The sequence below is a fragment of the Marmota marmota genome, unplaced genomic scaffold (genome assembly GCF_001458135.2).
Source record: "Marmota marmota marmota unplaced genomic scaffold, marMar, whole genome shotgun sequence".
Taxonomy (NCBI): Eukaryota; Metazoa; Chordata; class Mammalia; order Rodentia; family Sciuridae; genus Marmota; species Marmota marmota.
The window spans coordinates 4,533,263-4,558,781 of record NW_025999896.1 but is presented as its reverse complement, the minus strand read 5'-3'; the positions used below and the strand labels follow the sequence as shown (position 1 = coordinate 4,558,781).

The 25,519-nt window shown below is 39.0% G+C and overlaps 1 protein-coding gene across 5 annotated transcripts in view; it reads right to left on the bottom strand.

Annotated features, from left to right (window-relative positions):
* Positions 1 to 25,519, bottom strand: part of Dnah9 (dynein axonemal heavy chain 9) — a 334,407-nt gene that overhangs the window by 141,646 nt on the left and 167,242 nt on the right. For all 5 annotated transcript variants that reach the window (XR_007345608.1, XM_048798092.1, XM_015504497.2 and 2 more), the window contains 5 exons: positions 17,076 to 17,241; positions 15,235 to 15,337; positions 14,301 to 14,540; positions 6,864 to 7,025; positions 2,737 to 2,933 (listed from right to left, as the gene is read on the bottom strand). Coding sequence is in view for 4 of the 5 variants with exons in the window: in XM_048798092.1 (XP_048654049.1) it covers positions 2,737 to 2,933; positions 6,864 to 7,025; positions 14,301 to 14,540; positions 15,235 to 15,337; positions 17,076 to 17,241 (868 nt within the window). In the remaining variant the exon portion in view is untranslated. The remainder of the gene's footprint in view (positions 1 to 2,736; positions 2,934 to 6,863; positions 7,026 to 14,300; positions 14,541 to 15,234; positions 15,338 to 17,075; positions 17,242 to 25,519) is intronic.

The following is a 25,519-nucleotide window of genomic DNA, read 5'->3' as shown; positions in this document are numbered from 1 at the left end:
AGGGACTCTTCTTCAACCAAAAACAGCTGGTTGAGGACAGATGTGGAACAAGGTAACAGACTGGTTTCACCAAAGTGGGGCTTTTCCATGTGGGTACAATGACAGGAGAGGTAGGGGAGTTTGTACCAGGATGACGGAATCCATTGTAGGATTGTAGGTGAGGGAGAAAGTAAAGACATGGTAGGGGGAGCTTGAGAAGGTAGTTGGCCCATGAAACAAAGTCTTGATGAAGTTTAAGAAGAGGTGGACTAAAAGACAGGTGAGTGGAAGGGTAGGAGGTACAGGGTGGAGAGTGGGATAATTGAAATTCAGATTTTAGAGGTGAGTTCACCATTGATGGTAGATGTTCTAGGGCAGGGACTATATATAAGGGGCTGAAGTGAAGTGGAAGAAAAGATCATAGGAGTGGAGGAGACCAAGGATCAGAAAGAAGGGGGACTAGAGGCCAGAAATGAGTAAAGCAATGGGTGAGGAGAGAGAGATGGCTCAGCACTGAGGAGCGACTGGAAGTCACCTGTCAACAATCACAAGGGGAGAAGTAGCATGGAACCTGGATTCCGTGTGCTTTGAAAGAGCTGTGGTTTGTGAAGGACAAAAGGAGAAATGACTTGAACATGCCTGGGGGGGGTGAGGAAGGGGGTAAGGAGGAGACTTACAACTCCCTAGACTCTGGGGTACCTGGGCCCAGGAAGGAAACAGCTTTCCTCCACTCAGGGGTCCATTGATTTTTCAGGTCCACCAGAGAAGGATGAACTCAGAGAAATGGAAGATGAAGCAGATTTTGTTTCATGAAAACCACAAGCAGAGAGGGAGGATTTGGTAGGGCAGGGAGTGTGGTGGATGGAACTCAGACTGGGGAATGTAGAGCAGTTCTGGGGATAGCACTGGTAGTGTAAGTGGAATTTATCTGGAAAGCTTGCCAATTACTGCCAATCATTCATTCATTGGATAGCAACAACACTTAAAAGAATAATTAATTTTTGAAATGTGTGCACTTGAACAAAAACCCTATAACATTAAAAAACTGTTCCTTTTTTATTAAATTATTTATTCTGATTTTTTATATATGATGGCAGAATGCATTTCAATTCATAGTATACATATAAAGCACAGTTTTTCATTTCTCTGGTTGTATGCAAAATAGAGTCTCACCATTTGTGACTTCATATATGTACTTAGGTAATGATGTCTAATTTATTCCACTTTTTTTCTACCGTCTTGCCCCTCCCTTCCCCTCCCTCCCCTTTGCCCTATCTAAAATTTCTCCATTCCTCCCATGCTCCCCCGCTCCATCACCATTATGAGTCAGCATCCTCATATCAAATAAAACATTCAGCCTTTGTTTTTTGGGGGGGGATTGGCTTACTTCACTTAGCATGATATTCTCCAACTCTATCCATTTACCTGCAAATGCTATGATTTTATTATCTTTTAATGCTGAGTTCTATTCCACTGTGTATATATACCAGTTTCCCTATCCATTCATCTACTGAAGGGCATCTGGGTTGGTTCCACAATTTAGCTATTGTGAGTTGTGCTGCTATAAACATTGATGTGGCTGGACAAAGGCACCAAAAACATATTTTGGAGAAAAGACAGACTCTTCAACAAATGGTGCTGGGAAAATTGGAAATCCATATGCAACAAAATGAAATTAAGCCCCTGTCTGTCACCATGAACAAAACTCAACTCAAAGTGGATCAAGGACCTAGGAATTAAACCAGAGACCTTACGTCTAATGGAAGAAAAAGTAGGCCCTAATTTCCATCATGTTGGATTAGGCCCCAACTTCCTTAATAAGACTCCTATACTGAAAGAATTAAAACCAAGAATCAATAAATGGGAGGGACTCAAAATGAAAAGATTCTTCTCAGCAAAAGAAACAATCAGGTGAATAGAAAGCCTATAGAATGGGAGCAAATCTTTACCACAAGCACATCAGATAGATATATAAAGCATATGATATATAAAGTACTCAAAAACCTTAACACCAGAAAAACAAAAAACCCAATCAATAAATAGGCTAAAGGACTGAACAGACACTTCTCAGAAGAGTATATATAATCAATCAGCAAATATATGAAAAAAAGTGTTCAATATCTCTAGCAATTAGAGAAATGCAAATCAAAACTATTCTAAAATTTCATCTCACTCCAGTCAGAATGGCAGCTATTATGCATTCAAACAACAATAAGTGTTGGCGAGGATGTGGGAAAAAGGTACACTCATACACTGCTGGTGGGACTGCAAATTGGTGCAGCCAATATGGAAAGCAGTATGGAGATTCCTTGGAAATCTGGAAATGGAACCACCGTTCGACCCAGCTATCTCTCTCCTTGGTCTATACCCAAAGGACTTAAAAACAACATACTACAGGGACATGGCCACATCAAAAACTCTTCCTTTGATCAGTATGAGGGTAGGGTTGGGGACCTTGAGCTGTTCTGGTGCCTCTTTTCTGATCGCAGATCTTCTCTTGGTGTCATTATCATCATGGCCAGGGACAGTAACTGGCAGGCATGGAGACAGATACAGTTTTGCCTGAGTCTAGCACCTGGTTTTTTCCTAGGGCCAGTGGCAGAAGCCTGCAGCTACTGCTCCGTCATCTTGACCTTCAAGGAAATAGCAGTAGCTACTTTTCTGGCTCTCCCACAGAGTCCTTAAATAGCCAAATGGGATGCCTGCCACTAGAACAGAAAAGCAGCTGAGGAAAGGCAGGAAGAGAAGCTCACTTACATGTGGCGCATGGCATCCTCAAACAGAACCAGGTCCATCACTGTGTTGACTTCGTTGTGGTTCTCCAGGGCTTCCACCAGAGTCTGGGTCAAGATTTCCCACGATTGTACAGGCATGTACTTGGGCTCACCAATACCATTGGCAAAGTGGCAATATATGTTCAGGCTTCGGGTCTGTTCCATGGTCTCCTCAATATCCTGGTAGTGAGACAGGAACGAGGACCTTCCTTATTGACTCCCAATTCTGGTTCCACACAATAGAGTGGAGACATCTATTTATTTTCCTCCCTGCATACTTTTTGAAAATTAAGTATTAGTGCTACTTTCAATGCTTCCTCCCTCTTGAGATGCCCTTATAGAGTAGATGTTTTTCATTTACCAGCTCAGTGAAATCATGGATATGGTTCATCATTCCTTGTGGGCTGAGAATAGAAAATAGAAGGTATATTCTTCCTAATCCCAGGAAGAATGCTGCGATCAGAAGAATGGAGTAAGACACAGAGTGGATTTCTTCAAGCAGGGGTTATTTCACCAGTGTCGGGTGTAGGGATCAGGGCAGGATGGTCTCAATTCTCTACATTTATTCCAACAAGTCTAGCACCCTGATCAATGGCATTACCATAAAATATCCTTTCCTGTTTCTTGTGAGATTGCAAATCTTAGTTTTCAAGTTCCAATTCCAGATGTTTTGTCCAGGTGGTTCTCAGGAATCTGCTATTAGCTACCATTAGATAATTGTTTTATTCGTGGACATATAGATAATCTTAAAGAACTTAAAATAGAACCAATTATTTATAAAAACTTTCCTAAGCATTTATACTTAATGAGTATCACATCATACCCACAGGATAAACATTATTATGGGAATAAATACCAGGTATAGTTTGATTAATTTAAAAGATATGGGCCGGGTGCAGTGGTGCATGCATGTAGTCCCAGTGGCTCTTGGGAGGCTGAGACAGGAGGATCTTGAGTTCAAAGCTAGTCTCAGTAAAAGCAAGATGCTATGCAACTCAGTGAGACCCTGCCTCTAAATAAAATACAAAATAGGGCTGGGGATGTGGCTCAGTGGTTGAATGCCCCTGGGTTCAACCCCCGGTACCCCCCCACCCCAACAAAAAGATATGGACTCTATGTCTACTTACTACCAAATTACCCTATGAGTATTAAAGATATGACTAATTTTTTAAAAATATTATGTTAGAGGAAACAAAAAGAACTACTTACTTGTCAAAATCCAAATACCTGAGACTTCAGGTAAGAAGATAGGTTTTATATAAGGTAAGTCCTAGAATACATTTCCTAAGACACAAGTAGGAAGCTCCATGAGTGCAAATCTTTTATCCTAAAGTCCAGACTGGAAGCCCTAACTGTGAATCACCAGGTAACCAGCATGCTCTTCACCAGCAGGGGCACTGCTGAGGACATATCACTAAAGGAGTAGCCTTACAAGCACATGGGACAAGATCCTCCTAATGCAGGGAAAGCGAAGATGACAATAATACTTTAAGAGAAACCAGAACTGCTTCCTGAGCAGAGGAATAAAAGGCTAGAAAGAATTAAACATCAAAGAGTCATTGTACAGAATTCTGAAGGTGCTTCAGGACTGTAGAAAACCATTACACTGTGTTATAGAGTAACCAAAAATGCTCCTGAATTTTGTATAACATGTAAATGCAAAGCAAGAGAGCTACTTTGGGTCGTTTTACAGTAAAGTAATGCAGGAATACATTGACCCAGTTTGAGAACAGACTCACATACTGGGGGTGAGTTCTGATGGCAGTCAATTTACACTGAGGATCTAGCAGAGAAGAAACAAAAGGCGAGTTTTGAAAAAGCCTGATCTACAAAGGTTCTTTGATGAACAAAACAAGTCTCCAATTTTATGATCAGAGCCATGCTGCACAGAAGGGAGAGAGAGAAAAAAAATCAACCAACACGGTGAATCAAAAACTCCTTAATAGCAACATGGTATCACACAGGGCTCTGAACCAGAGAACTTTAAGCTTTTGATGGTGGAAACAGGATTGTAGCACTTCTTGGGTGGGAATTTGGCAACTTTTCCTTGTTACTAATATCAGGATTTGTGGGAGCAAGGATGCTTCAGGCTGGCATTTCAAATGTTGGGGAAGGATAATGGCAGTAACAATTATATCTAAGTCTGTGATCAAAAGGAGGCACCTTCCTATACAAAAACCACTTAGGGAATTGGACTTCAAAAACTGAGTGCTGTTAAAGTGCTAGCTCAGACCAGCTTATGAAGACAATCCAGGCTTATCTGCAGAGCTAGCAATGAGTACATAAACTGGCTAATGCTGCAATGCTAAGAGGCCGGGCATCTAAGATGTGAGCACTCTGAACATCAGAACCCCTACAAACAATGACAGAAGTGAAGGAATTTAGAAACTCTAGCCTAGGAAATAGAAGACTCAAATACGTTATATAAAATTCTGACTGACCACTCAAAAGATGCCACAAAAATTGGGATGCACTGTCAATACCTTCAGAGGCAGATCCAGCATCTTATCAGGAAAAACGGTGCTAAAACAGAGTGAGTGCTATGGTTTAGATGTGGTGTGTCCCTCAAAAGTTCATGTGTTGGAAGCTTGGTCCCTGGTGTGGCTGTGTGAGAGGTAGTGGGACCTCTAAGAGGTGTGACTTAATAGGAGGTGATTAGATCACTGAGGAGGAGCTGCCCTCTGAAGGGACTGCTGCGGGTCTTATGGGATAAGTTATCAGTTCTTGCAAGAGTGGGTCGTATTAAGACCAAATGTGACTCCTGAATATTTTTTTCATTTCCTGCCTCACCATAGTTCTTCTATACATGTTCCTGCCATAGTGCCATTCACTATGAATCTCTCACCAGAGGCTGAATTAATGGGGCCACTCAATCTTGGACATTCAGCCTCCAAAACTGTAATCTCAATGAACCTCTTTTCTTTACAAGTTACCCAGTCTCAGGTATTTTGTTATAGCAATAGGAAGCAGACTAATACAGTGAATATAAGAACTACATCATACAATTATACTCAAGTTTGATTATTTCTAAGTTCAAGAGAGGACAGATAAGCAGTATATGGAGAATATGGGTCTTTGGTCAACAGAAGTGTCAGTGTAATTGTGGAACAATTTTTAACACTGATAATTTGATATAATCTCTGATGGTGTTAATATACCAAATTCTCCCAAGGCATATCATCCTTTCTTTAAGAAAAAAATGGGCCATTCATTCTTTAAATAATTCCTTTAAATAATAGTTCAATGGAAAAATAATTTCAGAAGTTTATGAAGGGAAAATAAATTTTAGGGTCTACCACATTTGCAAAATAGTATGTGAGTTAGAATTATTCTAGATTTCTGAGTTTTAATGTGCCAAGTGCACTGTGAATTTCCAAAAGTGTGATATAACATGAAGGGCTTTCTTCACTCATGTCATGATGGACACCTTCTTTCCAATTGTTTAGCAGGGCACATTTTAAGATGTTGATCTTGCTTTGGGTCAGACCCCAGCTGGGTTGTGTGATGAAGTCAGGCACCACAATTTCAGAGGGATGATATCAAGTTTTTCTCTGTTTGTAACCAATACATATCAGACACAGCTAAAAGGATTAAGGGTCTTTGACCTGGAGAAGGGAAGACTCAGTATGAAGGTCAATGGTCCCAACATGTTTAGATGTTTGTCATGTCGACCTAAGACTAATGGGTGGGAGAATAGATTTGAAATCATTTTTACAATAAATTTTCCAAATGTTCCAATTTTCAAAATGGTTCCAAATGTTCCAATTGTCAGAATTATTCCCAAAGTCCAGTTAATAGCACTTCTGAAATGGCTTCCATGGGAGAGGAGATAGTATGTTCTTGGGATGCTGGAATGTCATGTGGGATGACCAGCATGGGAGCACTTGGGTCAGCTGATCACTGTGGACCTCTCGGCACTGAGATCTGCAATGAGTTTATGTCTATTCTTACCCCTCCATTTTTCGCCTGGACAAAACAGTGATAGAATTTATTTCTTTAACCTAATCTCTGACCTTTTCTTAGTTAATGAACTGGATTGTGTCATTTGGGCGATCATGTGCATATTATTATTAATTTAAATGTAAAACAAATCCACAGGGAAATACTTACATCAAAAATTTTCTTGAGTACTTCTATCTGGATTTTATCAAAAAGATCAAAGTCCTTTTCTTCTACCATCTTATCCCGATAAACCCGATTGGATTCATGCAGATAGAGCTTCACTAAGTCCTGTGTGGACTTTATACATTCCACTGAAGAAAAAAGAATGCCCTTCAAGAAGAACAGACAAAATAACATTAATAGCAATTCAGAAGTACAATAGCTAAAAGAACTTTCTGGAACATTTTGTTCAAACTGGAATAATGCCTGAAATTATCTCACTAATGAGTGTATCATAAAGTGTGTGTGTGTGTGTGTGTGTGGGGGGAGACCAAGTGTTGGAGGCAGACAGATCTGACCTCAAATATTGTCACAACCATGTAGCAACTATGTGGGCAAGGCATGTGACATCTCTGAGCCTTAATTTGCTCACTTTTCAAACCAAAATAGCAATATTGACTTTCTGGAGTTGTTGAAATAATTCAAATTAATGTGCCTAGGATGATGGATCTCACTCCATAAATTGGAATTATGGTTTTCTGCTCATTATTTTTAAAAATGCTGCAACAGCTATAATTTTTCGAAGCCGGTTATGTGACAGACGTTGGACTAGACGTTTTCCAAGACAAAGCTCATTTAATCTTCATAATGATGTTATAAAATAATTTTTTACTGCATGTATCTTGTATACTGGGGAGACTGGGATTTAGAAATATGGAAAAAACATGCCCAGTATCATAGAATAAGTTATAAGTTGCCTTCCTTCAAAGCCACAACGTTTAACATTAGGTCTTCCTTAGGGTCTATAATTTTGACTACTACTTTTCAGATGACCACAATGAGATCAGAGTGGTTTCTCACTATATTTCAATTCTACAAGTGCCATTTTGAAAACTGATTGATGTCATGATTGACCAGGTAAAATCAGAACAACGAGAAAAGACTGCAATAGATGTGGCAAACATTGGGAGATCCGCAATTGATTTAGTCATCCCTATACCATTCCCTTTCCTATATGTTACAGTGATTGTTCCAAATATTTACTTTTCTTTTCAAATTCCTCTGTCACCTCACTCTGCTACCCTTAGCCCAAATCCTAGTATTTATTTTCATTGGAGAAATGGAGACCACCAGCCCCTAACAACCCGAAAAAATCCTCTCACTTCAGACTCATCTCTGTGTTTTCTCTCATTGATTTCTTTCTTGTCTTGGAATAAATGAGGGTCATTTATTGGTTCCTTATCATTGACAGAATGCTGTTCAGACTCATCTGCAAGGCATAAATATCTGGTCACAATGTGATCACTGATCTGCTTCCTCATGATCACTCTTACCGTTACTTCCTTTAAAATCTGGATATCACGTTGAAAACTCAAATTGTTTTCTGATTCTGTATTCTTTCTGCACCTCCTCCACTTCTTCTTTGCTTTGCTTTCTGTGCTCAAGATCTAGTTCAATTGGTCCCTCTTTGTTGAAGTCTTCTAAGACATCTCCTTTCCTGCCCAGTGACATTCCTTCTGATGCGCCCCACAGAGCCCTTTATATATAAATCTCCAGTCAGGAAAAATTATTATTTTCTCAAATTATTATTTTTTTTCTTTCCCAAATTTGCTTCTCATGGCTCATGGAAAGTGTTTCAAAGACAGGGAAGTTGACAGACTTCATTTTGGTGATGGTTGATTTTTATTATTGTACTACTTTCTCTAGCATGGTGCCTGAGGTATAGTAGATTCTCAATGAATTCTTATTGAAAAAATTTGTAGCTGGATATTAAATCCTTCAAACACTGTAATACAGCATAGAAAGAACCTCTATCAAAATTTCTGTTTTTTGGAAGAATGAAATTATGGCAGTTGCTGGTAAACAGATGGAACTGGAGATGATCATTGCTAATAAGTCAGTCCCCAAAAATCCAAACGCTGGATGTTCTCTCTGATAATGTGGATGCTGACTCACAATATGTTGTGGGGAGGGAGGAGTGAAGGTTCACCAAATTGGACAAGGGGGAATCAGGGTGGAGAGATGGGAATGGTAAAGCCAGTAGAATAAATGGTCATGACTTTCCTATGTCCATATATGAATATACGACCATAGTAACTCCACATCATGTACAACCACAAGAATGGGAAATTATATTCCAAGTATGTATGATATGTCAAAATACATTCTACTGTCATGTAAAACTAAAAAGAACAAACGAAAACAATGTTTACTGCAGCTCAATTCATAGCTCAACTATGGAACCAATCTAGTGCCCTTCAGCAGATGAATGAATAAAGAAAATGTGGTACATATACCCCCAATCAAATATTACTCAGCCATAAGGAAGAATAAAATGATAGCATTTGCTGGTAAATGGATGGAACTGGAGACTATCATGCTAAGTGAAATGAGCCAGTGCCTCCAAACCAAAGGCCGAATGTTCTCTCTGATTTCTGAATGCTGACTCACAATAAGTGGGTGGAGGTGGGCTGCGAGGGAGAAGGGGAGGTTCACTGGATGAGGCAGGGTGGAGTGGGGAGAAGGTAGGGAGGACAGGAGTGGGAAAGACAGTAGAATAGTAGGAGATAAGACCAAATGAGTAAAAAACAAAAGAAAACCCTGACTCAGAAGATCTAGCTATTGAAATGAACAGACACAAGCTGTAATAAAACTATGATTAATATGGCAACCATTAAATGAAAAAGAAAAGGATATATAATATCCTAAAAGAGGGAAAAAATAAAATAATAAAAAAACATATTATTAGTTGAGTGGAACATAATAATTGAGAGGAAAGGAAAAAGAATAGGTAGAATATATTTAGAACAAATAGCATAAGTAATTTAATCCCAAATACATTATCATAAAAATAACAATGAATTAAACAGTATAATTAAAAGATAAAAGGCTGGATTAAAAAAAACTACCATATCCTGCTTAGGTTTATTCTTAAATATAAAAATATAGACAAGCTGAGCATAAAAAGTGAAAACAGTGTACAGTTGGTCTTCTGTAACCATGCATTCTGTGTCCATGGATTCAAGTAACCATGAGTCAAGAATATTCAGAAAAGCTAGAGAGAAGAAATTAGAATGAATACCAGTGGAGCAGAGGAAGAGAATCAAGGAAAGGGAGGAAGGAAGGGAAAGGGGAGGCACTGGGGAATGAAACTGACTAAATTATAGTACATGTGTAAATATATCACCATGAATCCCACTTATATGTATAATTATAATGTGTGAATACAAATTAATTTAAAATATTCAGAAAAAATTCTACCTGTACTGAAAAGAATGAACTTTTGGGGGGGTTCCTTTTCCCCTAAATAATAGAGTACAGTAACTATCTACATAGCATTGACATTGTAATTTAAAGTATATGGGAAGCTGTGTACTTTATATCAAATACTACACTATTTTAAATTTAAAAAATTGAGCATCTGTAGATTTTGGTATATGTGCGGGGTCCTGCAACCAATCCCCCATGATACTAAGGGGTTACTCTTATGAAGATACTGACTACAAGAGAATATGGAGTAGTCCTACTTATACTATACGAAGTTGAGTTTAAAGCAAGGATCACTTTTAGAGATAAGGAAGTACATTTAATAAATAAGAAAAAAAGTCAGGAAGATATACTAATTACAAATATAGCCCATTAATAAATTATATCAAGACTCATTATAAAATAAAAAAGATATATTAAGTTATGCATCTAATAATATAGCTTCAACGTACAAGAAGGTTTAAATAACAGAAATAAAAGAAAAAATAGACATGTCCACAATCACAGTGGGAGATTTTAACATGCCTTCTTAAAAAATATACAAAAAAAGCACACAAAAAATCTTAAATACATAGAAAATTTAAATAACATGGTTTACAATCTTGTCCTAATTAACATGTTGGGGAAACTACACTAAACATCTTAGAATGCTTTTCTTTTTTGGACTAGAGATTGAATCCAGGGGCACCTAACTACTGAGCCACATCCCAAGCCCTTTTTATTTTATTTTTTATTTTGAGGTAGGGTCTCACTAAGTTACTAAGGGCTTCTCTAACTTGCTGAGGCTGGCCTTGAACTTTCCATCCTCCTGCCTCAGTTTCCAGAGCCACTGGGATTACAGGCATGGGCCACCTTGCCTGGGTAGCATACATTTGTTAATGTGCATGTTTATTATATTTTGAATGACAGCAAATCCCAATACATTTAAAAAGAACAAAAATCATATGAAATATTTTTTTTTCTGAGAACAGTGGAATTAAGCTAGATATTAAAGGAAAGATAACTAGAAAACCTTTATAGTTTTGGAAATAAAGCAATATGCTTCTAAACATTCCATGGATCAAAAAAAAAAACATTAAGGTGGAAATTAAGAAATATTATGAACTGAAGATAATAAAAATACAGCATATAAAAGCTGTTATGAGATGGCTGATGGTATAATTGGAGATAAATTTAGAGCCTTAAAAGTGGGTGTTTTAGAAAAGACAAAAGCTGACAACTAATGATATCAGTAGCCATGTCAAGAAGTTAGAAAAAGAACAAACTAAGCCCAAATCCAGAATTAAAAAGAAAAAAGTAAACATTAATAATATTAAAAACAGTTATCAAATTGAGACAGTCAAGAAATTAAATAGTAATATTGTTATAATTTTTGAGTTTTTTTTTAAGAGTAGCAAAAAATTGACAGCTCCATTGAAAGGGTGACAGAAAAGAAAAAGAGAGAGGGCACATGTAATTGGTAACCAGAATAAGGAAAAGGGCATAATGTCTGATGCAATAGACATTTAAAAGATAATACAAGCAATTAAAAACAAGCTGATGGCAATAAATTAGAAGTTGTTGAGAATCTGATGTCTTACCATGACTGACACCTGAAGAAACAGAAAATCTGAATAGTTTTATATGTATTAAGGAAATTGAATTCATAATTTAAACCTTCCATAAGGTGGTTTCACTAGGAAATTCTTTCAATATTTAAGGAAGACACAATATGATGTTTTACCAAATCTCCTAGAGAGAAGAAAAAAAAAAGGAGATGCTTGCCAAAATATTTTATGAGGACTTTATTACTTTAGAATATTAGAGAAAGGAAAGTGAAAAGACAATCTCATATATATAATTGAAAATTTATAGGAAAATTTAGCAAATGGAATCCAGGAAGATATTTAAAGGACAACGTGTAATTACCCACTTGAGTTGATTCTAGGAATGCAAAGTTGATCTAACACTTAAAAATAATCTGTGTAATTTATCATATAACCAGGATAAATGAGAAACATGATTTGAGTATTCCGACTGATGCATGAAAGACCACTTAAGTTTCCACACACATTTGTGATTAAAACTTTTAGTAAATTACAGGAAGTTTTCTTAATCTGATGAAGGGCATCCACAAAGACCTACAGTAACTATCATATTTAATGACAGGCTATTAAGATCTTTTCCCTCTAAAATTTGAAACGTGACAAGATATCACTCTTCCTACTTCTCTTCAACATTGTATTGACAGCTGGTGGCCAACAAATAGGACAAGAAAAAGAAATTAAAAGATTTCAGGATTAGAAAGAAAGAAAAAAAATTGTTACTTTTAAACTGACACCATGATTGAAAATATAAGTACAAACATAATATTGAACAAAGATACAAAGGGACATTCACTAACATTCTATTTGTTTTAAGTTCAAAAATAGGTCAAAATGACATATTGTGTTAAAAGTCTAGACCGAATTGAGGAGAAAGAGGAAAGAGTGAATAGAAGGAAGGAAGCAAAAGAGGTACTTTGGAGATGCTGGAATGTTCTAAAATGTGGTCCAAGTCATGGTTATGTAGGTGTAACCTGGAATTTCTTTATGGAAGGTTTAAATTATGAATTCAAATAGGTGTGATCACTTGGTGATAATTAACCAAGATGGATGCTTATGGCTTGTGTGCTTTTCTGTCTGTATGCCATAATGTAATGAAAGTTTATTAAAAGAAAAAGAAATTCCATTATCTCCCTTTGGCTACACCCATGTGTTTATCTTAGCCTCTTTCTCCTTCTCATCTCTTCTGGGTATCAATCATATATAAAATGTGGAAGTCAGGAAAAAATCACCAACCAGAAACTCTGACTTCTGGGATTTTTGTGTTTGACAGTAAGGCAAGCTATCAGCTGATCTTTATAACCCCTGTTACCGTCAAACCGTCAGGAAGATAATTAAGGGCTGAGTAAATGTGAGCCTGTTAGGTACAAATTGTGCACCATCTCTGATGTGTGGCCCTGAGATGGGAACAGTGGTTAATGATTTCTGCTACTCACAGTCCTGCTCAATTCCGTTGTGATTTGGATGGAGTAAGGGAAGTGCAGAGAAGCACTTATCATTGTGACTTGGATCTCTAGACAGGGCCTCTCTCCTAACAGACATTTGACCATCCCCTTCATCTCTTCCATCAGGCCTCAGACAAGCAGTCAGGAAGGAGGTGGGAAAGACAGAGGGAGGCTGTGGTCAAGCTCTGAGCTTGAAACTCCCCTCTGGAGGACGAGGATGGGGGACTGTGAGGCTGAGAGTGTGATGTCCTCTCCTATGCTGTGGCAGGAGGTTGACAGCTGGCAGGCTGCAAAGAGGCCAGGCTGGGATCCAGAGCCCAGGGGGTTGCCACTCAAGCTGCCTGAATCAGACAAAGACACAGGCCAGGGGAAACAAGATATCCACCCGGATATCTCTGCTTTCTGGTTTCTCCTTGACATTGTACCAGTTACCATGAAAACAAAGTTGGAATAGCTGGTCTTTCTTCAGGAAGTCTTTCATCACCCCAAATTACCTGGATGGAAGGGCTGAACATTCTAGTTGTGGCTATCAATGCTGCTGCTTGACAGTTATATGATCATGCTCAAGGGACTTGATTGCCTGTGTCACAGTTTTGTCATCTCTAAATTGGAAATACAGTCCTTCTTCTGTATCCAGGGGAGGCTGGTTCCAGGACCCCCACAGATACCAAAATCCATGGATATTCAGTTCATTTATGGAAAATAGAATAATGTTGTATATAACTTAATTTAAATCATCTCTAGATTGCCTAACATGATGTAAATGCTACGTGAATAGTTGCTGTTCTCTATTGTTTAGGGAATAGTGATAAGAAGAAAATACTTTCTATTTTGTACCATTTTCCTTCCCAAGCATACTGGAATCATTTATATGACCTTATCTCTGAGATGCTGAGCCTTCTTCAACCTAAAGGAACCAACTTAGTAAATGCATGCTCTTTTCTGAGGCATATTGAAGTTCCAAATAAAACTCTGTTTTGTTGAGGTCGTCCTCACAGAGGCCCAGGTGCTGTATATCTGTCTATGTTCAGGATTCCACATAAACTGTGTCCTTGCCTAAAATCTTGGCATTTGCCATTTATTTTATTGATAATGGGAGACTCTGGAGCATCCCTAAGACTCTTAGAGCGTCTCGAAGCAGGTGAACTCACCTGGAAGATGTTGGCAAAATCCCGGAGGTTAAAGATGTAGTGGAATTTGATCGCTGTGGGCAGGAACGTGGTGGCGATTTTCTGGTGGAAGGTGAGGGCCAGGTTAATCAGCTGGGGGATGGACTTCTGCAGGAAGGCTGGGAAGTGTCCAAGCTTCAGATGCTGTGTCAGGATGGTGCTATAGATGGAGGAGAGGGCATCTGCTCCCGGGAAGGAGAGGACAAACACGCTGAAGTGACGCTGATAGGAAGCAAAGACATGAGGTGGAGGCCGTGAGCTGGACAGGCTTGATCACAGAATCAAAACCACCACTTCGGGGAGGGCGGGGGCTGGGGCTGGGGCTCAGTGGCAGAGCGCTTGCCTAGCACACATGAGGCCCTGGGTTCGATCCTCAGCACCATATTATAAAAATAAAGGTACTGTGTCCATCTACAACTAAAAATAAATAAATAAAAAATCACCACTTCCAGACTAGGAAAAAATAACAGAGAATTCTTAAAAGCACTCAAAATGCTACACCTTGGTCACATATTTCACAAGACCCCCAAATTGAGGTTGAATGTAAAATGATTGGGGGAATCATTGGCTGTGGATCTTTGATCAAAGATGGGTACATGGGGGTAACAGGAAAACAGAGTCCAAATCTGAATGTGATTCGAAGTGTCTATATGACCTGGGGTGAGTCATTTCATCCCTCTGAAGTTCCCCCATCTCAGGAATGAGGGAGTCGAATCAAATGAACCCCATGACCTCTTCTATCTCTAAAAGCTTTGTGACCCTGGGTCTAGGAGTTTCCCTATCCCACTAGAAATGCATGTTGGCGTCCTGATTAACCGTTTTGAGAGGCTGGACAGTAATCCCTTCTTATCAAGTGACGTGAGTCCTGATAAGGTGGTGTTAGGACCACGTACCACTTTACTTGGCGGCACCCTACCTGAAGCCGTGGGTTGATGGTGAAGCTGCCGGCCGTAGGATTCATGCAGGAGACATACTGTACATTCATGACCTCCTTCAGGGACAGCTTGCTCCGATCATACCTGGAAGATTCAGAAAATTCCAGTGAGGGTTGTGGGAGGGCCTATGCAGGTGAGCATTGCAAGGAGTTAAGTAGGATGTACCCTATCATTCATACGCTTGGGTAGAAAAACAAACAAAACCCAGATCCCCTGATGGACATGGAGACGAGATAAGCGCCTAACACAAATTTCTGAGAATCTCTCTAGAAATCATATAGAAAAAAAAAAAGAGATAATAGGACTGGGCTAAGAGAGACAAGGCAAATCAGGGGCATGTGGTAGCCCAGAGGGCAAAGGAAACCCGTATTTCCAAAAGGAGAGAGTGGTTATCTACACCAAGTGCAGAGAGAGTAAGAAAGACAGAACTCCAAAAGGGTCGCTCTGGCTTTGCAAAAAAAAAAAAAAAAAAATGCAGTGAGTGGTTCAGCAAGAAAGGCTCAGTAACGTAGAGGGAACAGAAATCAGATAATGTGGGTTAAGGGGTGAGTGGGGAAATAGGAAGTAGGAACAGACGAGAGAAGTTGGTTATGCAGAGGGAGAGAGAATGGTAATCGAGTGTGAGGATTGCTTTTTTTTTTTTACAACATAGTAGAAGAAATTTGTGCAAGTTCAGATGACATGAAGGAATGAAGGAGCCGGCAAAGAGACAGGAAGACTAGTTGAGGAAGCGAGGATTTAGGGAGTGGGAGACAGCAGAGCTGTGGCTAGTTTAGCCTTAGGTAAGAGGGAACAGGAGGGCAGAGCACAGGATGCAGGAAGATGCAGTAAGTTGAACAGATGTGGAAATAAGAAATGGAGTTAGTCTCAGTGCTGAGAGGGCCACATCACCCACTGAGGTGGAGTAGGAAGGTGGAGGTGTGAAAGTTGGAGATGGTGTGAAACAGGTATTTCTGAGAGACACAGGTAAGACAATATAGTAGCATTTCCAGGAAGCTCCTACTTCCTCTTTAAGATTTGTGATCATGAATCTAAAGTAAAACTAGTTATCTTAACTACCTCCCCACCAACTTCGGGAAAGCCTCAGAAGAATGCAACTTTTGAAATGAGTCTTTTCCTTTCTTTTTCATTTTAAGTTATCCCTTGGGCTTATTTTTAAAACATTTTATTAACACATATTAATTATTCATATAAATGGGATTCAGTGTGATATTTCCAGATGTGCATACAGCAGGCACTGATAAAAACCAACCTCTTGCCAGGTGTGGTGACGCATGCCTATAATCCCAGTGGCTTGGGACACTGAGGCAGGAACATGGAGGGTTCAAAGCCAGCCTCAGCAATTTAGCAAGGTCTTAAGCAAGTTAGCAAGATCTTGTCTCAAAAACTAAAGAGGCATGGGGGTGTGGCTCAGTGGTTAAGTGCTCCTGAGTTCAATTTCTAGTACAAAAAAAAAAAAAAGAAAGAAAAGAAAGAAAGAAAAAATTCAACCTCCATTTCCCCATCTTTTGCTCCCCCAAGACAAGCACCCTTTGCAATGTCTAGCTATTACTGAGATGAGTTTTAAAGAAATAACAGGTTTCTTTCTTGGATGAGAGAATAGTACATCCTCTGGCCTAATTTTCACCTGGTCCTAAGTGTCCTTGTTTGAAAGAGTACTCCAGAGGAATAGAGAATTCTATAAGGAGTGTGGGGGTTGACCCATGAGACTCTCATCTGGCCCCAGAACGGAACTGAGATTTGCTATTTCAGCACAAGAGTGAGTGGCCCCCAGGTTGGCCTCACGTTTTGCCCCCCCCCCCTCCGCTGCCTGTCCTCTTACCAGTGCCCGTAATCTAGATGCTGCCTGATGACAGTGTGGGGCTGCACTGTCCCATAGGTGTCCACCTCAGGCATGTTCATGTCATCGATGAAATAGACAAGCTTCTTGTTGCCCGGAGGGCCATAATTCCTGCCAGCCTTCTTTTCTAGAGGTTTCTCCAGGACAGCTGAGGAGAGATGCAGTGAGAGAGAAGGAGGATCAAGCCTCAGAGGCCACTACTGAGACAGCACAAAGATTGAGAATGAGACACGGCCGTTGCACGTATAGGATGCATGTGTGTTCGGACACCCACACCCACACCTGCTGGTACTAGGTTCAGGCTTTCCACAGGACCAGGAAGTGAAGTGGAAATTACTAGGCAGGGATGATGACGACACCTACCAGGCGTTGAACGTCTTTCTATACAAGTGCTGAGCTAGGTTTCAACCAATACTTATTATCTCATTTAATTCTTATGCATGACATTAAAGTATCCCATTTCAGAAGAACTAAGCAATGCTTCTAAGAGGGGACCCTGGATACAAACCAGAACAGTTAAACTTCAAAGTTCCTGCTTCTCTCTGGCTTAATATTTTCTTTTTTTTTTTTGAGATTAGGAATTGAAGATACCCTTATAGTCCCAAGGCCAGGTACCCCAGGAAATCTTCAAATAACTGGATCCTGAGTAGACCTGTTCTTTCCACCCAAAGTAGCAAAGGGGATCCTATGCCAGGATTAGATCTAGCCCCTTCCACCACGAGGCTGTAAGAGAGGAACCGTTGGCTCTTTTGCCAACAGTTTTGCAGAGAGTTCACCCAGTGGTTTCCCAATGATTTTCAGAGAATTTCTTGGATGCCTCCAGTGTCATGAACAGCCCCCTCCCCTGCCCTCAGCATTCTGGGCCCCTGTCATGTGCCTTTCTGGAGTCTAAGTGAGGAGACTTTCTTTTGGACTTGTTTCTTCAATTATCAAACCAAAGGGAAGGAATCAGCACAGTTTCCAGCCTGACCAGACTTGTTTAGAACAAACTAAAGTAACAGGGTGGAGATAGATATCTTTTTTTTTTTCAGTGACACAATTAAATATTTATGGATTGAAAGAACCAACACTTTTTATTACAGCTGGAAGCTCTAGGAACCGTCTGATTTCTTCTCTTGAAAAACAAGTTTGTAAACAAGGAGAGAGTGTCAATAGACATAGGAAGGTGACAGATAGAAAGACAAGTTCCTTCAAGAAGCTTGAATATTCTAATTTCCTGGTCCTGTGTTCAATTAAGTGTTGCAAATAAGAATTAAATTTAAATTTAATTAGCATTCAATTAACATACGCTATCAACCAATTAATCACCCAACACCTTTGTACCCCCTAAAGATATAACAATCATATATGAGATCTGTCAAAATAAAATGTAATTAATGGGCTGCCAAGGATATGCTTTGGGGAACAGTCCGGTGAATAGGAAATTCTCAACTTAGGAAGGCTCACTTTCTCCTCCTCCCAAGGCAATGATATTCAAATCAAGCCCTGGAATTAAGCATACCCTGTAATTTTGGTTGATTAAGCTCTTAATGCATCGAAAGAATTGTTCAGGAGAAAAAAAAATGTGTCATTTAGCAAGAAGTGGCCTTGGAGTGCACGGGATTATCTCAAACGGATGATGGGACGTTCTCCAGAGAAACCTAGGAAAGGCGGACACAGTTGTGATCCCTTTTTCACCAAGTCTGCTCTGCATCGTGTCTGAGATGGAATGACATGATATGTTCTTTCTCCAGCTGCAACTGGAGGAGTAGGGACAGTTTAAGTTGAGAAAAAGTTTTGAGGTTGAAGGTCTGAGGTAAGAAGCAACGTGACCTTCTTACTGCATTTCTGGCTGAATTCTGATCATCACAAACAAGTCTGGAGACCCCAGTTTATACCCAGGCCCTCAGTTCATATGTATGTTCTTAGGAAATTTCTCCTTGAGACCTGTATGGAATGACTGAGTTCAGCCTGTGGCCACTTGAAGCAGTGCCCTCTGCCCCACCAGGGTCTGTGATTTTTTTCATGCCGTTCCCCAGGCTCCCATGTGAAAAGCAATTGAATTTCCAAAGTGGATTCTCCTTTACCTCATGTCACCTTCTCTGTGGCTATCGTCCTGTCTATCGGCTCTCACCTGATAGCTGTGACATCCTCCCCAATGATCTCCCTGCCTTTCCTCTGGACTCCTTGATTCACTGTATCCTCAAAGCTGCAGATGGGGTACCTTCATGAAGTATGGGCCAGATGGTGCCAGGCTCCTACTTAAGGATCTCCATGACACCTCATCTCAGTTGGAGACAAAAGCCAGTCTGGTTATTTCTGTGTTTAAAACTTGCTTCTCTCACAATACCAGACCTTAAATTATACTACAGGGCTGTACTAACCAAAAATTCATGGTATTGGCATCAAAACCGACGTGAAGACCAGTGGAACAGAACAGAAGAAATAGAGACAAACCAACATGAATACAGTTATCTCATCCTAGACAAAGGTACCATAAACAAACACACATCAGAGAAAAGATAGCTTCTTCAACAAATGGTGCTGGGAAAACTGGAAATCCATATGTAGCAAAGTGAAATGAGACCCCTATCTCTCACCATGCACAAAACTCAACTCAAGGTGAATCAAGGACCAAGACATTAGACCGGAGACCCTGTGCCTACTAGAAGTAAAAGTAGGACCAAATCTCCATCATGTCAGCTCAGGAACTGACTTCCTCAACAAGACTCCTAAAATACAAAAAGTAAAATCAAGAGTTAGTAAATAGGACTTATAAACTAAAAGCTTCTTCACAGCAAAGAAAACAATCAAGAACGTGAACAGAGAGCCTACAGAATGGGAGAAAATCTTTACCCCCTGCACCTCAGATAGAGCATTAATCTCCAGGATACATAAAGAACTCAGAAAAACTTAACACTCCAAACTCAAATGACCCAATCAATAAACAGGCAATGGCACCGAACAAATACGAATGATCAAAATATATATGTAAAAAATATGTTCAACATCTCTAGCAATTAGATAAATGCAAATTAAACTACACTGAGATTTCGTCTCTAGTGAGAATGGCAATTATCACGAATACAAGCAAGAATAAATGTTGGCAAGGATGTGGAGAAAAAGGCACACTCCTATATTGCTGGTGGGATTGCAAATTTGTGCAACCACTCTGGAAAGCAGTATGGAGATTCCTTAGAAAACTTGGAATGGAACTACCATTTGACCCAGTTATCCCGCTCCTTGGTATATACCCAAAGGTCTTAAAAGAAGCATACTATAGTGACACAGCCACATCAATGTTCATAGCATCTCAATTCTCAATAGCTAAATTATGGAACCAACCTAAATACCCTTCAACAGATGAATGGATACACAATGGAATACTACTCAGCTACAAAGAACAATGAAATGATGGTATTTTTCCAGTAAATGGATGGAAATGGAGATTATTGTGAATCCCCCCAAAACCAAAGGCAGAATGTTCTTTCTGATATGTGGATGCTGACTCACAATGGCGGGGGAGAAGAAGGAGTAGCGATTCACAGAATTGGATAGGTGGGGGGGATGGGAATGGGAAAAACAGCAGAATGAATCAGACATAACTTTCCCGTGCTCACATATGAATACACAACCATTGTAACTCCACATCATGTGCAACCACAAGAATGGGAAGTTATACTCCATGTATGCATGATACGTCAAAATACATTCTACTGTCATGCATAAATTAAAAGAACAAATAAAAAATTTACAAAAACAATAAAACTTTCTTTTCTTTTTCTCTCCTATTGCTCCAGCCAGCCTGCTCCTGATGCACTCATTGATTGACTGCCCCAGGGCCTTTCCTCTGATGGTTTTCTCCTGCCCAGGATCCTCTTCTTCCAAATGCCAGCACGGTTTGCTCCTTCACTTACTTATTCAAATGCTCCCCTCCTTTTTTTTTTTTTCTGGTAAGACTTTCCTGGTACTCTATCTAAAAATCAACTCCCACCTCTCCCGGGCCCCTGCTTTGATTTCTTCATAACATCACCGATTAATATCTTATACCTTTTATTTATCTTTATCATCTCACCCACCTCCTCCATACTAGAACTGAAACTCCATGAGGACAGGGATTATTCTTTTTTTTTCCTCCATATCTTGACCTCCAGAACTTAGAAAGTATCTGACACAGAATAGAATGCTCAGAAATGAGTTGGTAAATTAGGGAATGAATGAATGCATTTCATTGTTAAAACAAGCCCCATGAGATAGGCAAAGAAAGTCATTATTTCTCTATTGCAATGAAGGATGGCTTTAGTTAGTTGCTGTGACCAAAAGACCTAACAAGAACAACTTAGAGGAGGAAAGGTTTGCGGTGGCTCCTAGTGCAGTTCACAGTTAGCTGACTTCAGAGCTTTGGGCTTCAGTGAGGCAGAACATCATGGCAGAAGAGAAGCAGCTCAGGACATGGCAATGAGCAAGCCAAGAGAGAGATATCTGCTGACCAGGGACAAAATATAAACCCCAAAGGCATGCCTCCAGTGACCTACTTTCTTCAGCCATAAACAACCTGCTTACATGTACCACCCAGTTAATCCATATCAGTGGATTAATCCACTGATTAGATTACAGCTCTCATAAACTAGTTATTTAATCTCTAAATATTCTTGCATCGTCTCACACATGAGCTTTTTTTTTTTTTTAAAGAGAGAGTGAGAGAGAGAGAGAATTTTTTAATATTTATTTTTTAGTTTTCGGCGGACACAACATCTTTGTTTTTTGTATGTGGTGCTGAGGATCGAACCCAGGCGAGCGCGCTACCGCTTGAGCCACATCCCCACCCCATCACACATGAGCTTTTGAGGGACACCCCATATCTAAACCATAACAAGAACATAGAGGCTAAGGCAGGTTCAATACCTTGCTGGAATAGAATCTAAGTGTTTAGATACTGATTCTAATGTGTCTTCATCTCACTGGGCAGGAGAGCCCACGTAAACCCTCATGTCCCAACATTCTCCAAGCTGTTCCTGACCATTCTGGTTTCACTGGTTCCCTGCCTGTGAACTTGAGAGCAGTTCATTCATTCATTCATGCATCACTACTAGGGACCCATCTGTAGTAAGTACTGGACATACGCTAAACCACGAACCCCTCAAACAGCCCCATGATATATTTTCATTACCTCTGAAACGTCTCTTAGGAAATGAGAAAAGAGGTTTAGAGAAATTAAGGGATTTTATTCAAGGTCAAGCTACCAAGTGACAAAACTTGGATTTTAAGCCAAGTTGGCCTGGCTGTGGGACTTCACGAACCACGATTGCAAATCACTTCTTAAACATTAATTACTGCAATATGGCTTCTGCCCTTGAGAAATTCTCAGTTTCGTTAATTCATTGCACATTTTTTATAGATATCATTAATAATTAATCATGTCTTTTTTGCAAAGCAGGATTTGTGTACATTATTATAATGCACAAATAGAATGCTTCAAACTATTTTCCTTTCATATTATCTAATTCTTCATGTGTTAAGACATTTCAGTCATATTGCAAGGGCTTTGTATTTATTCTTTTAAAAATAGTATACTTTGCATGATTATAAAATTTATACATATTCATTTAAGAGAGATTAGGAAGCATAGAAGAATCACAATGATGAAAGTGACAACTGACCATAATTCTGTCACCTAGCAGTTAGCATTATTTTCAATGTTTTGGTGTATTTCATTCTAGTTGCTTTTTTCTGTTAGATTTTTTCCTCTACAAAACAGAATTAAACTGAATATACTGCTTGTATATGTTTTTTATTTTTATTTAATATATTTTAAACCTTTTTATATGATAATAAATACCCTCTTAAAACACAATTTTGTCACATTGTGTTTCAAAATTTGGATGCATCAAAATGTATGAAATTATTTCTCTATTGTCTGAAATGTGTGTTTTCAATTTTATTTTACTTTGAACCCCCTACAATTTCAAGCAGAAAGTCTTGCTCACTAGACGATAAATCATGGATAATTTAACTTTGGTGTGTGTGATCTTCTTTTTGGAAGACATTCAGTGACAAGAGAGTGATCTATCTGTAATAATGTAAAATCTTACTTTGAAGCTGAGAATTTGATTATATCTTATAGAGTACTGTCTGGCCTTAGCTTTTAATGGACAGGTTACAGAGATTTATTTTATATACAGTTCCAGACATCTGAGCTCTTCTCTAATTAGTGTAATTAAGCACTCAAATATTTGTTGAACTAATAATTCAAATCACAGTTGGATGGCAAGATAATTTAGGATGAGCCCTTTCCCCTTACAACTAAACCATAAGCCCATGAATGCCTTAACCAAATTCTTTGTTTCTCCTTTTCTGTTGCTAAACTATTCTGTTTGTAGATCTTTGCAAATTCTATTATTTTAAAAATACTATTTACATGTTCACAAAGAATGAGGAGAGATTAAAGTATCTGAAGAGACATAAAACAGGCCAATTAAAGACAAAAAAGGGATTGCAAAATAACATGGAATGAGAGGAAATTTATTTGCACCAGTAATCCAGGATGACATACTGATTGTAACCACATAAACATTTATCTCACATTTTCCTTTATGAACTGCTTATTGAAAGTCAGAACTAAATTCGTGTTTAATTACAGTAACCATGTCGTCCTGGATTGCTGCTGTAAATCATATTATATATATATATATATATATATATATATTTTCTAGGCACTAAATTCTAGAAGGCATATATCATGGATACTCACAGTATCAACTGAGACTTTACAGAAGTTATAATGTAAAAGGACTTTGGATCATAGTCACCCTCAATGAAACCCAAGGGTGGGCCACTGAACTGTAACTCAGTGAAAGGAATAAAAACACTGTAATTGGGTTTGTGGACTTCAGGGAAGCTGGTGGACTTGGGGATGCATACAAATCTCTGCCTCTCTCAACTGGAGATATCATTGTTATTAATCTGTGGTTTGTGCATGTGTTGGACAGTAGTCAATCCAAGGCTTTTAATGAGTCAAAAATCGAGTTTTTCAATAATGATTTGTTATAAACATTTGCTGTCAAAGAGCAAGATGGCCATGTGTCTACACACCAGATGTGCAGAAGCAAAGTTGGCATTCTATTTTGGAAGGGAAGAGGAATACCTTACAGCCTTATAAAAACAGAAGGTCCATTTAGCTTGATAGAGTAAGACATCTTTGCTATTAACTCACAGGGTATCTCTGAGGGAAGCCAGGGAACACCTTTAAGCCTCATTTGTTCATCTTGTGAAAACGACAAGTATCATCAGATCCAGTGATGGACAGAATGCCGAGCCTCATTCTCTTTGATCACTTTTCATCTGGGGCGCTCATGTGACACAGTTGAACAGTAAGACACAGGTGTAAATCTATGAAGTTCCTGGAGAGATATCATTTCTTGTCAGGCACATTATTTTTCCTCTTTATTCCCTCCCCCCGCCCCGGCATTTTGAATGCAGATGTGATGGCTGAAGCAGCAACCATTCTGCCACTTTGAAGGAACAGCCACGGGAATATGAAATGTTTCAGCACTGATATAATTTTAAGTTGATCTAGAGTTTGTAACTGTTTACCTTCAGACTTCCTGTTGTGTGAACAAAAATCTCTTCCTATGCCACTAGCCCCAGATTTTCTGCTACTTGCCGCCCAAAGCATTACAGATAGTGAGTCTCATAAATTGGGAAGGATTAAATGAACTAAAGGGGGTAAATCCCCTAGCAAAGGGTGGGCATATTGTAAATGTTAAATAAAGTTTATACAGTCTATGCTGGGGAGCTAATCCAGTGCCTGAAGCACAGCCTTTATTTGTATTTCAAAGAGTTGTGAATTTGTGGTTACACAAGCACTCTATGGAGACTCCAGAACCGGATGTGAAACAGAGGTGAGATGCAGGTATTACCAAACAGCTGCCTGGTCTGTAATAAAAGACCATCTGATGTTGAGAAAAATTATATTTGCTGGGCTAGCAGGATATGTGAGTTGCAAAATGTACCCCTGGAGATCTCTAGGAATTGACCTGCTGGGTACAGTTATTGCCTATTTGAAAGCTGCAATGTTTCTCCCAAAAACATTATTATTTTTTTCAGCATCATAGTTTTCATTAAAGGTTCTTTTTTTAAGTAAAGCAAGTTTTCCTTGTGTTCTTCTTGTTTTGACAGTCGAGACTTAGAAATTATTGTATAACATACTTAAATTTGAGAAGCATTTTGTTAATGTTATTATAATAATAGCTTCTATTTATGAATCACTTACTGTATGCTAGGAATCATTCAGTGTTTTACAAATTTTGTCTTACTCTTCAAGGATGAACTATTGAAACACTCAACAGCATGGATAAATCTCAAAATCATGCCAAGTGAAAAAAGCAGGCAAAAAGAGATGCATATTATATGATTCCATTATATAAAATCGTGAAAAATGCAAAAAT